We start from the raw sequence: 16,629 nt of genomic DNA, 5'->3' as shown, positions 1-16,629 counted from the left end.
CCAGGGGCGGCAATAGCATTGCAGGAGGAGGTGGATTGGGCAGGGACAGGGGTGGGGGCGGGGGCAAAGGCAAGGCTCTGGGCTTCGGGAGGCAAGCAGCTGAAAGATGGTGCCTCCTGAGCAGATTCGAGGGTTGAGGGGTGTGGGAGGGGGCTCCCAGTGATGCTAGGCGTAGGCTCTGTGGTGGATTTGGTGGCCATGGCATCAGGTGGTGGACCACCTTCTGTAGGGTGCCCGCCCGGGAAGGCGGTTAGGGGGAGGGAGCAGGGGAAAGGGGGACTGAGGTGAGGTTGCCCAGATCGAGACCAGCCAGCAGTAGATCATCCTCTCCCTGGGTGACTGGAGTCAAACCTAGGGCCTCAATCTCCTCATACATGGAGGAGAGGTCGTCTTCTGCTACCCCGGGGGCCTCTCCTCTGGGGCCCGCCTCGACGGTCGCTTCGGGGTTTGCGGGGGGTTCGGGTGGTATCCGGGCAGAAGGGGCTTCCTCAGGGGTCTCGAAGGGGAGGGTCTCCTGCGGAGGGGAGATTCTACCTTCCAATGCTCTTCTGTCTTCCCCTCCCGACACCGGCGGATGGATCTCACTCGTGGGCATAGCGGAAGGCTCAGTATCAGTGCCTCCCTTCCTGGTCTTCCGGGGGGTCTCCGCATCGGATGGGTGCAGCGGAGTTCGAGCCTTCCGCTTGCCTCGCTTCCCCTGGACTAGGGTCCAGCCCTCTATAGCATCATCTGGGGGTTGGTTAGCAGGGGTCGTGTCGGGGGGCGGAGGCGATGGTTCAGGGGTTCGGGGGGTAACGGTGAGGCAGCATGAGGGGCGGGGGGTTCTCCTTGGGGTGGGCCCTCTCCTATACCCGGTTATGACTTTGCTGCACCCTCCTCCATAAGCTCTGCTGGATTGTTGATAGCAAGGGTGGGACTCCCTTGCTCATCTGGGCGTTGTAGGGGAGGTGTCTCTTGGGCCCAGACGGGAGCAGAGGTGGATCGAGCAGGAGGAGAGGTGGTTTCAGGTGCCGGGCGGCCAGGGACGTCGGCAACGACGGAGCCGACGTCCTGCCGGGTCTCGGGGGTCTCGGGTGCCCCTCCCCGCTGGGTCAAAGGGCAGTCTCTTTGGACATGCCCCGCTGAGCGGCAGAGGTAGCACCGGGCCTCTCCGGTGGATTAAAAGACCCGATAGCGGGCTCCCTGGTAGGGGACTAGGAAGGACCCCTCGAGTGCCTCTCCGTCACGCGCCACCGGCGGCGGTAGAAACTGCACTTGCCGGCAGAACGAAAGGATGTGACGGAGGGTGGGGTGCTTGCAGCCCAACGGGAGAGGGCTGATGACAGAAACAAGTTTCCCCAGGGTGGAGAGAACGGGTAACAGGGCGGCATTGGGTAGAAAGGAAGGGACGGAGGTGAGGACTAGGAGAACATCCAGGTCCTCTAGCGGCTCCAGGGGGAAAAACACCTCCCCCCCCACCGCCAGGCCCTTCTCCACCGCCTTCTGGGCAGCAGCCTCCGTAGCTAAGAAAAAGACGACCTTCCCGTACATTTTGGAGGCTGCCAAGATATCCATGGGTCCTACCACCCTTGCCAATGCCTGCAAGTGGGGCGAGGTGGGCACCAGGAGGCAATGGACGCCATGCTTCCTGGTCATGGTGGGAAAGGGGCCCCGGCCACTATTGATGGTAGCGGAGGCGGTGGGTGGGCGAGATGACGAGGCAGCAGGCGGGGTGGGCTGCCACCGCCTGGGCATACGCCCTGGGGGCTGGGGGAGGGACGCTCGCAGAGCTGGTGGAGGGAACAGCGGGGAGCGACGCCACGGTCGATGACGAGGCCACAGCGGTGAGGGCAGCCCCTGCCATGGAGGGCCTGGTGGTTTTAGCGGGGCCCTTTCCTTTCTTCACACCCTGGCCTTTCCAGCCAACTGGGGGGGTTTCCTAGAATCTGGGGGGGGAGTGGACATAGCAGCAGCAGTAATCACCCCGGTGCCTCCTGCTGCCGATGCCCCAGCGGGGGCGGTGGCAGATGTTTTGACAGCAGTGGTGACGGGGAGGGTTTGGGGGTTGGGCAGGGGGGCAGGTGGGGGAGGAACAACTGATATTGGTGGAGGGGCCTTGCCCGTCTCATTCCCCACCATTGTGAGCAGGGAGAGACGGGGAGACACCAGAAGGAGGAGGGGGGAGGGGGAAGCAGATTAACCCCTCCTCCCTGCTGGGCTGCAGGTAGGGGGGGGTACCAAATGGGTTGGACTGGAAGGGGGGAAAAAAGAGGAATCGGGGTCCGGTGTTAGGGGCAAGCTGTGGGATAAACAGTCCGGGGTGTGTGTGTGGACCCATGCACGTTTGTCCAAAGAGTCTCAGTTGGTCGGCTGTTATGTCCTGTCCGAAAGGCAAAGTACAAGGCAAACAGCTGGATCCGAAGGCAGATGGCAGGTTGCCAGCAGGGACGGACGGCGGGGGGCCGTGACAGTTGTAATAATGTTGGGGGGGCACCGATAAATCGGGGGGCAGCTCCGTGCCACACCCCCTGTGCCGCCACAAGCACAATTAAACCACAGTCAGACTCTCCCCCACGAGAGTATAATTCAAAAAGTTACTCAGTCTTACGGCCCCCTCCATGATGAATTGTAGCTTCCCTGGGTGATTTGTCTGTCTTCTGTTTTCTTCTCCAGCTGTGTTGGCTGTGTTCCAAGGCTTCCGGCAGGCCAAGAATATTGCAAAGATAAGCTGACAGCAAAACGGCTGGGTCTGGGGGCTTCTACTCCCTCCTCCGGATAGCGGGTCGGCAATCTTCCCCCCATCCTCTGGGGGTTTCAGCTGAGGCAAATAGCTGCGCCCGGGAGCAGGCGTAGGGCGGGGGGTGTGCTGGCAGCAAGTTGGCAGCCGACCAGCACTCAATGTCAGCAAAGAAAAATGGCAGAAAAACAAAACAAAACAAAAAAGCGTCTGGCCCAAATGGGGGGGAGGACTAAGGCAGGGGCGAAAAGTAAGAAAAATCCAGGCCAGGGGGCTTTAGGAAAAAATAGAAAGCAGATAGCTCAGGAGCAAGTGAGGGAGGTCCCGTTTCCCAACAGGGAAGGTTTTTTTGAAACAGAAAAGAATTTTATTGTGTAACACTTGCAAAGAATTACCAAAGAAACAAAACAACTATTCAACAAAACAAAGCAAACAGAAGGTATAACACAGCAGCTTTCAGGAGGGAGAAGTGTTCAGGCTAGCCTGGACCCAGAGCCGGGGGGCTTCCTCGACAGTCGTGGTCTTCCACCCTCCTGAGTTACCTGGTGGCCTAGAGCGGGGGGGGGGCCTTCCTCGACACTCGTGGTCTTCCACCCCCTCGAGTTACCTAGTGCCATGCCCAGTGTCACCGGTTATCCCTCTCCTGAGAGTGCCCGGCAAGATGGGCATGGCTGCGGGGTGGGCGGATTGGGGGTGGGGGTGGTAGACACCTATGTATTATAGGACCCCTCCTAGATGACAGTAATGATGGTATCCACAGCGGCAACGGCCGGGGCTGGCGTCTCTCGCTCTTCCCCTCAATCAAAGGGTCATACGGAGGGAACCGGATGGGGTCACCGAGCAGAGAACCCCGGACAGTGCCCACCTCTCCTCGAAGGCGTCAAGAGAGTCAGTGGACACCGTCCAGAGGAACTCCGCCCGGATACGTGAATGTACTGAGGATCGGAAAAGGGCCCTACAATCTCAGGACGTTTCATGGGCCAACCTCCTCTCTCTGGTTTTAAAAATGGCTGTTTTAGCCAAGGCTAGGAGGAGGTTAATCAGGAGATCTCGCGATTTTGTGGGGCCATGGATGGGGAGTGTATAGATAAAAAGATGAGGGGAGAAATGAAGCCAAAAGCTCAATAGAATATTTGTGAGGAGCCAGAAAAGGGGCTGCAATCTGGAACACTCTAAATATACATGCGCCAGGGTTTCCCTCGCATTACAAAAAGGGCAAGTATCCGGGATGGGGGTAAACCGTGTCAGAAACACGCCCGTGCTCACAGCTCCGTGAAGGAGCTGCCAACTGATGTCCCCGATGGGCCTTGGGACCAAGGTGGAATACAGGCTGGCCCACCGAGGTTGCTCACCTTCCAAAGGTGGCAGGAGGTCCCGCCACTTTGTATTGGGGCGGGACACCAGGGTGTGGGCGTGAAGGGTGTGAAGCGTGAGTGTGTATAAATATTTCTGTGGTACAATTTGAAAACTGACCGGCTGCAGTTCATGCAGCCGGCTTGCAGTGAAAGGGTGAGGGGTTTGTTGGGATCTACGGGATCGGCAGGGTAGGGGCCAATGGAAAGGTCCGGCGGGCCTGGGGTAGAGGATGGGCGGGGTGCGCCCTCGCGCAAGGCTCGGTTGACATAAGCCCGAGCAGCGGGGGGCAAGGTGGCCTTCACCTCCTGAAGTACGCGCCGGGGGGTACGAGGGCTGGAGAGCCCCATGCGCCGAGCGAGCGTCAGGGGATCCAGCCAGTCTCTCTGGTCGAAGTCCAGGAGGTCTCCGACCCTCGTGACTTCCGCCAGGACCAACCTCTGGCGCACCGAGCGGGACTCCGCCACCTGCACACGGAGTTAGGGATTGTGTAGCAGGGGCTCCGTGAGGAGATCTGCTCCCACGGTGGCCACTACGGACCTGGTCATTACAAACAGTTTCCAGGTCTGGAGGAGGTCCTGGTAGAAGACCGGCAGCCCGGAGAGGTCTCGCGGAAAACCTCTTGGACAAAGATAAAAGAGCTGCCGGTCATATCAGAGCCCTTGGAAGTGGCGCAGGAAGGCGTGCGCCAGTATGCTCCACGTTGAACTACCTGCACTGTAAAGGAGCCTCTGCAGGGCCTGGAGGTGGAAAACGCGGACCTGAGTGTACAGACACTTCAGGCCCTGCCCTCCTTTCTTCAGGGGTAAATGAAGAACTCCAAGAGGGGCCCAGTGCATTCCTGACCAGAAGAACTCTAGAATCAATCTCCGGAGGTGGGTCAGGAAACCCGGGGCCGGAGCCAGGGTGTTGAGCCGGTACCAGAGCGTGGACAGGACTAGTTGGTTAAGCACCAGTGCTCTCCCTCGGAGGGAGAGACATCGGAGTAGCCTCGTCCATTTCCGGATCCGCTCTATCACCCCGCCCTCTAAATTTTGCCAGTTCTCCAGCGGGGAAGGGTGTGTGGCGGAAAGGTAAACGCCGAGATAGAGCAGTGGACCCCAGCTCCACCGGATGGTCTGAAGCGCGGGTGGGAGGGAGCTTACCTGCCGCCAGTCCCCCTCTGCCAAGCCAGAGCTCTTGACCTAGTTGACTCGGGCGGAGGAGGCTGCCGAATAGATGGCTTGGCATGCCTCCACTCGTGCCAAGTCGCCCGGGTCCTGGACCACGAAGAGTACGTCATCGGCGCATGCCAAAAGGACCAGCCGCAGCTCCGGCTCCCGCAGCACCAACCCTGTCAACCTCTTGCGGAGGAGACAGAGGAAAGGCTCGATCGCCAGAGCATACAGCTGGCCCAAGAGGGGGCACCCCTGCCGCACTCCTCGCCCGAAGCTGACCGGTTCGGTCAGGGTCCAGTTGAGCCTAACCAAACACTCCGCGGAGGCATACAGCACCCGGAGACAACTCACAAACTGAGGTCCGAATCCAAATGCCTGCAGAGTGCTCAGGAGGTACCCATGGTTTACTCTATCGAACGCCTTCTCCTGATCAAGAGACAGGAGGGCGAACGACAGACCATCTCTCCGCCCGAGTTCCAAAAGGTCTCGGACTAGAAATAGGTTGTCAAAAATGCTGCGACCCGGGACAGTACAGGTCTGGTCTGGGTGGATCACGTCCACCATCACGGACCCTAGCCACAGCAAGATTGCTTTCGCTACGATTTTGTAATCCGTGCTAAGGAGTGAGACGGGACGCCAGTTTCGTAAATCACGGAGGTCCCCCTTCTTCGGCAACAAGGCGAGCACCGCTCGCCTGCACAACAGAGGGAGGACCCCCCTCTGCAAGGACTCAGCCCAGACACTGACTAGGTCTGGGCCGAGGATGTCCCAGAACGCGTGGTAAAACTCCACGGTCAGCCCGTCCATGCCCGGAGATTTATTGGTGGGCATGCGACGGAGGGCTTCCGAGAACTCGGCCAGGGTGAGAGGCAGCTCTAGCCGGTCTCTGTCGACCACGCTGACTGTGTGGAGTTCCTCCCAGAGCACCCTGCAAGCGCCAGGATCGGTCGGATCTGGGGAGAAAAGGCTTGTGTAGAAGTCATGGGCCCTCCCACACATCTCCTCCGGATCCGTGAGGGGGGTGCCGTCTTCCGCAAGAAGGCAGGTGACGTGTTTCTTGGCCCCCCTTTTTTCTCCAGGGCATAGAAGAAGCGGGAGCCGAAGGAGGCGGATGCAGGATCGAACGAAGGCACCTCGGGCCCGGTGGTCCTTGAGGGCCCGGAGCTCCTCCCGCTTCTCCCGGCATGCTCCGCAGAGGGATGGGTCCTCAGGACTGGCGGCCAGGCGCCTCTCCATCTCTAAGACCTCCCGTTCCAGCTGCTCTATCGCCGCATTTCGCCGTTGGCTGGTGCCCCGAGTGTAGTCACGGCAGAAGAGCTTGGCGCACATCTTCCCGAGATCCCACCATCGCCGCACCGAGGGAAAGGCACGCCACTGCTCTCGCCAGGCCAGCCAAAACTCCCGGAAGGACGTCACAAAGCTCTCTTCCTCCAACAGGCTGTTATTAAAGTGCCAATAGGCCGGCCCCGGTCTCTCTGCACGGAGGGAGACCGTTACGGTGACTAAATGATGATCGGAGAATGGGGCCGGCCGAATGGCGGAGGAGTGGGCCTGTGAAAGATGGAAACGGGATAAGTAAATACGGTCCAACCGAGAGTGGTGTGACCGATGGGCCTCCACTCGGAAAAAGGTGAATGTGGAGGTGTCATCTGGGTGATGGTCACGCCAGACGTCCACTAGGGAGTGATGGTCAACTATCCCTTGGAGAATAGTCGCAGCGGACTGTTGGAGGACTGAGGTGTACAAGCATTATCAGACACCAGGAGGAAGGTCCTATGGTGAGGATAAAGTAGGTGTTGGGAGAAGGCCATGGGGAAGTAGCCCAGGGAGTTGCAGTTGTCACACAGCTGTTCCAGGAGGCACTCTAGACAGCTGCATTCCACAGGACCCTGGGCTGGAAGCCGGACTAGAGGGTGGGCCCAGGTTCCCCCCAAATTCTCCCAACTCCTGGTCAGACACAGAAGGAGTTGATCTGGACTATGAGTTCAGAAAAATGGCCAAGCTGAGGGCTGCCGTGAAGCTCCAAGGCAAGCAAATCCGCCAATAAGTGCAAGACCCACCAAGGTAGAGCAGGAACTTTGTTACTATATATCTGTGATTGGGTGCCCACCGCACACAAGGTCTTGAGGGGTTAAAGTGGCTAGGCAGGATAATTAACTTCCCAGGCTGTGCCTGAAGAATAGGACTGCCAACTTTCTACTTGCACAAAACCGAACACTCTTGCCCTGTCTCCTGCCTCCCCTTCTCCGAGGCCCTGCCCCCCACTTACTCCATCCTGTCATCGTCCCCACTCTATCGTTTACTTTCCCCACCCTCACTCACTCTCTTCTCATTTACACCAGGCTGGCTCAGGGAGCTGGGGTGTGGGTTCCAGGGTGGGGACAGAAATGAGGAGTTCAGAGTGCGGGAGGGGGCTCCAGGCTGAGTCAGTGGGTTGAGATGCAAGAGGGGGTGAGGGCTCCAGCTGGGGGTGCAGGATCTGGTGCGGGGCCAGGGATGAGGGATTTGGGGTGTAGGAGGGTGCCCTGGGCTGTGACCAAAGGATTCAGAGAGCAGGAGGGGGATCAGGGCTGGGGCAGGGGGTTGGGGTGTGGGGGGGCAGAGTGAGGGCTCTGGCTGTGGGTGCGGGCTCTGGGGTGGGGCTGGTGATGAGGGGTTTGGGGTGCAGGAGTGTGCTCTTGGTTGGGACTGAGGGCTTCGGAGAGCGGGAGGGGGATCAGGGCTGGGCCAGGGGGTTGGGGCATGGGAGTGGGTCAGGGGTGCAGGCTCTGAGCCACACTTACCTGAAGCAGCTCCCAGAAACAGTGACAGGTCCTTCCTCTGGCTCCTGTGCATAGGAGCAGCCAGGGAGCACTGCCCCCGCACCTCCCGTTGGCCACAGTTCCCAGCCAATGTTGAGCTGCGGGGGTGGCGCTTGGGACAGGGGCAGTGTGCAGAGCCCCCTAGCTGCCCCTACGCGTAGGAGCCAGAAAGGGGGGATCCAGATAGGTAGGAAGAAGCCCAGGGAAATTGCAGCACGGAGTAGGACCATACAGCCCTTGGATGCTTGTGTGAGGGTTGCATGGCTGGAAGCCAGTGTAGAGGCAAGCCCGGGTTCCCTATCAGCCACTGGGAAGTGGCCCAGGGTGCTGGGGATGCCAGCTGGACAGCTCCTTCACAAGGACTTTGAATTTCCTGGAAGGGGAGAACCTTTGTGACTCAGCTCTCTGGCCAGGTCACTAAAAGGAAGCTGCAGCTCGAAGAGTGAAAGGGGCCATAGGGTGAAAGAGATGATGGGTAGAGACACCATCAGAGAAGGGTAGTGCCTGGCAAGAGCTAATCCCCAGAGCTGCCAGGAGGAGGCACCATGTGCAGTGAGTTGACCCCGTGAAAATATCCAAAGATGGCATTGGTCCTTTTGGCCACAGCATGGCACTGGGATTTCATGCTGAGTTGTTTGTCCGCTATGACACCTAAATCCTCTTCCGAGTCACAGAAATATGACCTTGCGTTTTATTAAAGCTCAGTGTTTGAATGGACCCAAGTGATCCAGATCACAATATCTCTATAACATCCCCCACTTATACAAGGGAATCCCCTACTCAGTCACCTTCACCTGCTGCTGTCCCTGTTCTCTTTCCTTTTCTCCAGGATCTGCATGTGTCATTCTGGGGGGAGTTCTCCTCTCTTTGCCCTGGAACAAGGTAGCACAGCCCCTGAGATTTCCCTCCTCAGTCTCCACGGGTCAGTGACATGTCTCAGAAAAATTAAAAAGACATGACTCTTTTCGAAAGTAAATTGCTGTATTTCTGTGTCTTCATATGACCCCTGACCCTGTTGAACGCAGATGATTGGAAACTCCTTCTCTCATCATTTCTATTTCCATTCTATCCTTCTACAGATGAAGTGACCAAACTGCAAGCAGGATTGGTGGTGAAGGAAAGAAAGATATTTCTGTGAAATAGCGATGTACTCTGCAAGCATTCTGGTATTGATTCCACTGAGGGTTCATCCAGAGAACACCTCTGGCTTCTCCACTAGTCAGTACTCGGCTCAGCATTGACTTTAAACTATATTCGTAGATTGTCATGAAAATAAATATTCCACTGTGTGAAAACAATCGGTTTTACTGGGGTTTCTAGTAACAACTCAGTGACTTGTTACTTGTTTTAGCCTTATTGCTTCAGTGGAAACCCAGATTCTTATTAACCGTCCTCTTGTCATTATTTTCTATAAAATTTATTTATTGTCCGAGCAGAAATATTCATCCTCTGTATTTATCGCTAATGGGGAATTCTTTTTACCTGTTTCCTTCAGTTGAGGTGTGAATTACCCAGAGAGAATTTCCCATTTATCTCCTTGGATTCAGGGAAAGTTTCAGATCTGAATTAGGTTTAGGAACAACCATGTTGCTCATCTCAGAATGATCTCTTGCCGGTGTCTCACTTTTACCACATGCCTGATAGAACATTCAGTGTAAACTCACCTCCCATCAGACAGCCGGCCATACCCAGAGGTGGCCCGTCCTTGTCTCCTGGTTTGTTGTATCTCAGCCTCTCCCTGTGATGAATCCTGGAAACTGCACAATTCATCTGGCAAGAAACACTTCCACAACAGGGAAGACTTTCAGAAAGGATTTAATATGTAAAAAGGCACAAATTCAAGATGAAGAAATTACAGGCATAAAAAAGCAGGAAACTTCCACCCCTTGAAACAATGGAAAATTATACAAAGAAAGTTTATGAATCTTTTCCCTCTCACACTTGTATTTCTTGCAACTTCACACAAATCTTATAAAAACACCTGCTTTGTCTATCAGACTGGAAGGGACTGTCTCTGGACCATCATAACAGGGGGAGCATTTCTAAGAGAAAGAGGCGAAGCATTTACATCAGCACAAGGTTATTTTGTCCAATCACATTGTTCTGATATTGATCCCCCAGAGTCACAATGTTCCACATCATCATAACCAGTGTCTCCCAGAGGCAGGAACAGGGTTTCCTTCTCCATCCCAGATACACCTTCACTCCTTCGCGAGTGCAGACTCCCACCTGAAAATACCAAGGGAGACACATACAGTCAGTGGATCCACTCTACGGTGATGGGCAGCAGCAGAGCAAGGCAGAGTTTACAGCAGTGGTTCTCAAACTTATCTGATCAGCACCCTTCTTTGTGTCCATTGTAGTTGACGCCCCCCACCCCCACCACACAAGTACATCTACCGATTTACAAAAATCAACATGCAACTCTCACTAAATATGAAAAGCAGTCGGGCACTGAGTCACAAAGAGCCATCTAAGTACATAGCTCCCCGGCTGCCGAGCTCTGAAGGCAGCACTACCGCCAGCAGCAGCGGAGAAGTAAGAGTGGCAACACCATTCTCTGCCATCCTCACTTCTGCGCTGCTGCTGGTTGCAGCGCTGCCTTCGAAGCTGGGCACCTGGAAAGTAGCCACTCTCTACTCTACTCTACTCTCTACTGCTCTCTGCTCTGGCTTCTCATGCTGCCCCAGAATATATTCTATGCTCCACGGTTTGAGAACCTTTGCTCTACGGTGTGGGTTAGGATTTGTTCCCCCTTCAGTCTTCTGGCTTGGTCTAGATCAAGTTCTAATCCATCATCTCGATACATAGTCTAGAAATTAAAACCTTTGGTTTCCAGACCAGCTAACACTGCCTAGTGCCAGCTATAGCTACCTGTACATTGGTGAAAAAAATCCCAAGCACTTGCCAGCCAGGAGCACTTACTTAAGGACATCAGAACTTTCACTCTGCCCTAACAATGAAGATAAGCATCAAGTACTAAGCAATGCACATTTCATCACCACTGCACCTCCTCTGCTCATGGCACAACAGGGAGGGGAGTGGAAACTTAGGCCAAGGATAATGGGCTAAGCCCGACTTTTACAGGAAGCGTCATGGGCTCTTTAGCATTTGTGCAGCAGTAACATGACTTTGGTTTATAAGATTCTGCCCAAAAGATACACGTTCAGTAAATAGGTAGGAATCCAGTACATCAAGAGTAGGGCAGCCACACCCAAGGACTTGAACCTAGAGCTTGAGGGAATCTGAGCTATCTTGCTGGTTTGACCAGGAAGTACCACCCAGCACAGATTCTACTTTTCCTCTCTCTATTTCAGGCACTGAAGCCTCTTCTTTGAGGGAATGGAGAGATGAGAGAAGGAGAGTTTTTCTCACAGGCGTTGGGTTGGCCAGGGCTGTTCCCTTGCTGTGCATCCCACATTTCCAGCTACCCCACTCTGCAGAGACACTGTGAAGTGCAAACAGTTTTCCACTCACCTGTCTGTGCATCCCTGTCCCTGTCACTCGCCCCAGTGCCTTTTTCACCATTCTGCCCCAAGCCAGGGTCACCTTCAGGGACAGACACTTCTCTGGCATCATCGTAAACAGCCCCTGGGACATCTCCAGGCAGCGCAGGGGCATCTGACGTGAAGATGTGCAGTAATTAAGAGAATATTCACAGTGAAGACAGAAATAAACTACAAGCTGCAGATGCACCAGCCTCACTGATCCCTGGGGGATCTCTCAGCACTTAACTTCCACCTTCAGGGCATTAAGAGAAGCCCTCCTCTGGAACCCTCAGCCTGGGGGATTTCACATATCACATTGATTTGATATGTTTCAGGAGCTAATTGAGAGGATCCTAGAGCTCCTAGATTACAAGTGTGGGACGGGGGGAGGTCTAGAAAGGGTGTCTGGGATCTAGTCCAGAGGGTTTACTCCACAAGGCATTTGGTTACAATAATTACAAACAGAAATGACTTGGAATTGCCCAGAGCTTGTCCCTGGCTTCCTAAACTTGACATTACTTTAAAAATGACTTTTCAGTGCATTCTCCTGATAAAGTTTACCCCATAAACTGCCATCAGTCTCCATGGCACTGACACCACTTGGAGCTGAGCCAGCTAATAAGGTCTGGACATAGGTCCTTGGGTGTAAAATCTCTATGTCCCGCCCAGCACAGCGTGTCTGACACAGATGTATATAAGCTGGGGCAGTGACCTGAGCCAAGTATAGTGTGGGCAGCTCCTGAGCAAACTGCTCCTTCAGTCCCTGCAATGGGCCTTTATTATGCCTTAGGACATCACATGCTTCCCTACCCCTGGACCTCCACACAGGTCTTGTCATGCACCTGGTCAGCGCCCCCAGCATTATGCCAATAGACAATACTGGTGGGTGAACTTCCTGGTTTTCTTAAGAAACCACTATTGTCCCTACTGGGAAATACAGTTAGTTTTTCGTCAGGGTGACGTTGCTTCCAGGAGGCGGATTCACTGCTCACCTCGGCCGTCTGGAGTCTGGGGGACGTCGTTCAAGGCAGGCTCCTCCACGTTATCGTAATCCAACTGAGACCCCCCTGGGGAAACTCCCTCTGGAACAGCAAACACCACACTCAGCCCATGACACCAGCAGCGTCTCTTCAGTGCAGGTGGCCCTTCTAACTAGAGCTGTGTATCATGGCACGTGAGAGGGGAAGTCGCTGGGGCCCATGCTGAGAAGGGCACAAGTCAGAGAACTACAGTAAAACAGGAGTCCCAGAAATAACAAGGGGCCAATCCTGTCCCTGCAGAATCCAACAGCAGCTCTTTCATGTGTTTCCGTGGGAGCAGGATCTGGGCCTGTGCTGAGATAACAGGTTGGAACACGGGCACTGCCAGGCCAGAGCCGGCCTGTGTGAATCCAGCTGATCTCTGCATACAGGTTTGAATTTTCCTGTTACACTGGGGAGGGGGAACCTCCCCTCTGCAGGAATTAAAGCTCCTACTGGGAGGTCACTGGCCTGATCCTTTGTGAGCTCCTGCTCTCCACTGGCCTCTTAGGCAGCCCAGGGCTCAGCTTGGCAGCGCTCCAGCTTCTCAGCAGAACTGGCTCATCTGCTCAGTGTCTCCTCCCCCAGCCACAGGCTAAACTCCCACAGGGCCCAAATCATGGACTCCCTTGAGAGCAGCTCGGGGAGAAATGCCGCCCCGTTTATGATTAGAGATGGGGCCAGGCCCGGAAGTTCAGGTCCAGGATTTTGCTTCAGCCTGTTACAGCGACAGGTGCCAGCCCCAAAACTGAGATCCAGACCTGGGGTCAGAATCTGCAAATTCCTCTGCCCCCCAAAGTTCTGGTGGGTTCGGATCAGTGAGTTGGGCTGAGCCCATCTGTAATTGTAACATACGACAATCTTCCTCTCTCTCTCGGGGACAAGAGATGAGCCCTGCTGGGCACTGATGCCTTCCACCCAAAGAGACTGACCCGTCTCCTCCAGCTCCTCACCTGGGGAGGTCACTGGGAGCCACTCCGAGGGGTGTGTGCTCAGGAGATGGTCACATGTTCCCATCCTGAGATTCTGACAGAAATCCTGTTCAATGGGATGAGACCCGACTGTGTACAATGGGAACCGTGTGTGTGTGGGGGGGGGGTGTGGAAATGGCTGCGATTGCAGAAAGTGTGATAGAAATTCATTTCTCTGCCCAGATGTGGGTCTCTTGGCCCCTCCCCCATTACCTTCTTCTGATCCAGGATCGTTTTCCCCCTCGCTGTCCCCGGTGTAATACTGCAGCTTTGTCACTGAGTCATCTGAATAGGAGACTGGAGAGACGAGAACCAGACATTCATTACAGTGAGAACAGCAGAACTGCAGGACTGGGAACACATCTGGGGCCTGGAGCAGGATTTCCAGTCTCAGTCTATACTTTCTTCTATAGGACATGGTGACTCACAGCAACTCTGAGCGGTGAGAGGCTGACTCAGACTCGCCAAGAGAAATCTCCATGTTATTGTGATAAATGTGACTGAGGGGATGATACGATCTGACCTGAAAGATGCTGGGGTGAGTGAATGGCCCATCTCTGGCTGCTGGTCCAGGGAAGTTCCACAATTCTCCTGGCCTCCTCAGCCACAGAGGGGACTCCTCCTTCTTAAGGGTAAATACCCACCTCCCCCATGAATCAGTCGATCAGCTCTCCGTGGTGTTTCCAGATTAAACCAAGAAAGGCCCAGAGCAAAGTCTGTGATTCATAAATTTGTTAGTCTCTACGGTGCCACAAGTACCCCTTTTCTTTTTGTCATTCATTGTAACCATCTTGGCAGTGATGCTGGGAGATGCCCTGAGCATGTTCCCAGAGCCCCACCACAGCACAGCCCTTGGGCAGGATGTTCCCATCAGACATTGAGACAAAATGGCACAAAGGATAAAAGGGCCGGGACTCAAAGTCATGAGGCTCTCCTGAGCTGATCTCTCTGCTCCGGGGGCAGGAGGGAGCCGACCCAGCAGACCAGTGGCTGCGGTGGGAGGGGGGCAAAGAACATCCCCTGCTCCAAAGAAGTTTTCAAATGATAGTTTAGCCTGCCCCAGACAGTCGCTTTCCTGACCCCTCACTGGTTACACGCCAAGGCTGCAGGACGGGCAGATGGGAAATTAACTGCCCCTAGAATTGGGACACTCAGTGTATGGTGGGAAGGAAACCCATCTCCCTCAGTCTACATGAGTAACTGCTGGTCTCACCACAGACCCAGCTCCCACAGCTAGAGCTTGGCAAAAAAACCAGATGGTTTGGTTTTCTGACCATTGGGGAAAAAAGCAAAACATAAGATTGTTTTGAGTTGAGCCAAAAATGACTTTTTTGGGAAATTTTTGGGAAATGCAAAAGTAAAAAAAAAAGTTTAATGTTGAATGAAACCATTTCGTGTTCTTTTGGACATTCGTTAATTTTTGTTTATTTGTTTTTTTTCCCGATAATATTAAAGGAAATTTCTAATGGCAAAGTAATATCCAATTGAAAAAAACAAAATGTTTTCTTTAGAAAGTGTTGAAATGAAATGAATCCTTCTGTGTGTATTTGGAACAATTGGGTGAAATCGACAAGAATTTGTTAAATGTTTCGGTGTCTCTGAATCTGCATTTTTCACCAAAACGTTTTGCAATGGAGACTTGTGCCCAGCTCCAATGACAAGCTCACAGGGCGGAAGCTGCAGTGATTTAACTCTGGGTCAGGGCCTCAGATGAACAGGGCATTAGATAGCTGCTCCCTGTTAAGAGTGAGACCCACAGACCTGAGCGACTGAACATCTCCTGCTTTTTTCTCATCAGGTTATAATCAATCTCCTCGTACACGGCCTCAGAGAAGGGATCCAAGGGTCTTCTGGAGCCTGAAAACAAAGGGCAGGGTTTGCACAGGGTCATTGAAACCAGAGATGGGAAACACTATGGGATCATCCAGCCCCTCCCCGTGGGCCCAGTGCGAGCCTGAACCCTACCGCACATTCCCACTGCTGGAATTTAAATGAGCCAGGTGACAGTATTTCTTTCCACAACAGCCCTTTGATGATGGTTCCCAGGGCTAATTCTCTGTCAGGAAGCTTCCTCACATTCATCTTAAATGTTTTTTAATCTCATCTCATTATTTCTGGCTATTCCCCTTTGGAGCAGCTTAAATAATTCTTCCCCCACGCAGGTGTTTCTCTGCAAAATGGTGAGAACATCTTTTTTTTCATCGAGTTTAAGGCCAGACGGGACCATTAGAACATCTAGTCTGACCTCCTGTATAACACAGGCCACTGCATTTCACCCAGATATCCCGAGGTTTGAGCCCAAAGATGCACTTAGAGTAAAGTATTTCAGTCCTCAGGAGAATAAGCTATTGTGTGCCACAGGCAGAAAGCAGGAGCGAGTAAGGTACCACCAATGCCCAAGGGCCCCGCAGTGGCAGGGAACTGATTACTTGAGCGATGCCTTGATAATCGTGGCTGGCGATTCATGCTCCATGGTTCAGAGGAAGAGGAAAATCCCCCAAGGTCCCTTTTTACCAATCTGACCTGGGGGGAAATTTCTTCCTGACCCCAAATCTGACAATTGGTTTAACCCTGAACATGTGGAAAGACACACCAGCCAGATATCTTCGAAAGAGGTTTCTCTGTATCACCTCAGAGGACTGGTCCAGCCCATCCAGTGTCACAGCTCCCTCTGTAGCTAAAGTCTGATGCTTCAGAGGAGGGCAAGAAACAAAACGAAGCAAAACAAAACACAAAGATGGGGGCTTCCCAGAATTCCTTCCTGACCCCTGCAGGTGACTGGCTGAAGCCCTGAAGCATGAGATCTGATTATAGTCATTGTCTTACTGCAAAGTTGTGACTGTTACATGTATGTTGATGGCAATCCCATCTTCTATCCTCTTGCCAAGGAGCTGGTCGCTAATGTTTGTATAAAGGGTGTTATAGATGTAAAATCCCCGACAAGTGCCAGCCTTGAGTACAAGATAGTAAAATGCTCCTTTCCCACACTTCTCCTTCCTAAGATTGTCTTTTCTACTGGATCACTCTCTTCACAACTATTTACCACAGCTCTATTTTTATACACCTTTTTTCCTTGACAATATTTCCAATTTCTCTCGGTCCCTTTTCCATGATGTCTCTCCTC

The 16,629-nt window shown here is 53.7% G+C and overlaps 1 protein-coding gene across 1 annotated transcript in view; it reads right to left on the bottom strand.

The window, feature by feature from the left end:
* Positions 1–10,107: 10,107 nt before the first annotated feature.
* LOC140907321 (scavenger receptor cysteine-rich type 1 protein M130-like) overlaps positions 10,108–16,629 on the bottom strand; it is a 179,904-nt gene continuing 173,382 nt past the window's right edge. The window contains exons 20-24 of the mRNA XM_073333014.1: positions 15,267–15,362; positions 13,719–13,802; positions 12,508–12,597; positions 11,505–11,648; positions 10,108–10,256 (exon numbers count right to left, since the gene is read on the bottom strand). Of these exons, the coding sequence (XP_073189115.1) occupies positions 10,108–10,256; positions 11,505–11,648; positions 12,508–12,597; positions 13,719–13,802; positions 15,267–15,362 (563 nt within the window). The remainder of the gene's footprint in view (positions 10,257–11,504; positions 11,649–12,507; positions 12,598–13,718; positions 13,803–15,266; positions 15,363–16,629) is intronic.

This window comes from Lepidochelys kempii, chromosome 1 (genome assembly GCF_965140265.1).
Source record: "Lepidochelys kempii isolate rLepKem1 chromosome 1, rLepKem1.hap2, whole genome shotgun sequence".
NCBI classification, from domain to species: domain Eukaryota; kingdom Metazoa; phylum Chordata; order Testudines; family Cheloniidae; genus Lepidochelys; species Lepidochelys kempii.
Note: the sequence above shows the minus strand (reverse complement) of the source record. Positions and strands in the feature narration are given on the sequence as shown.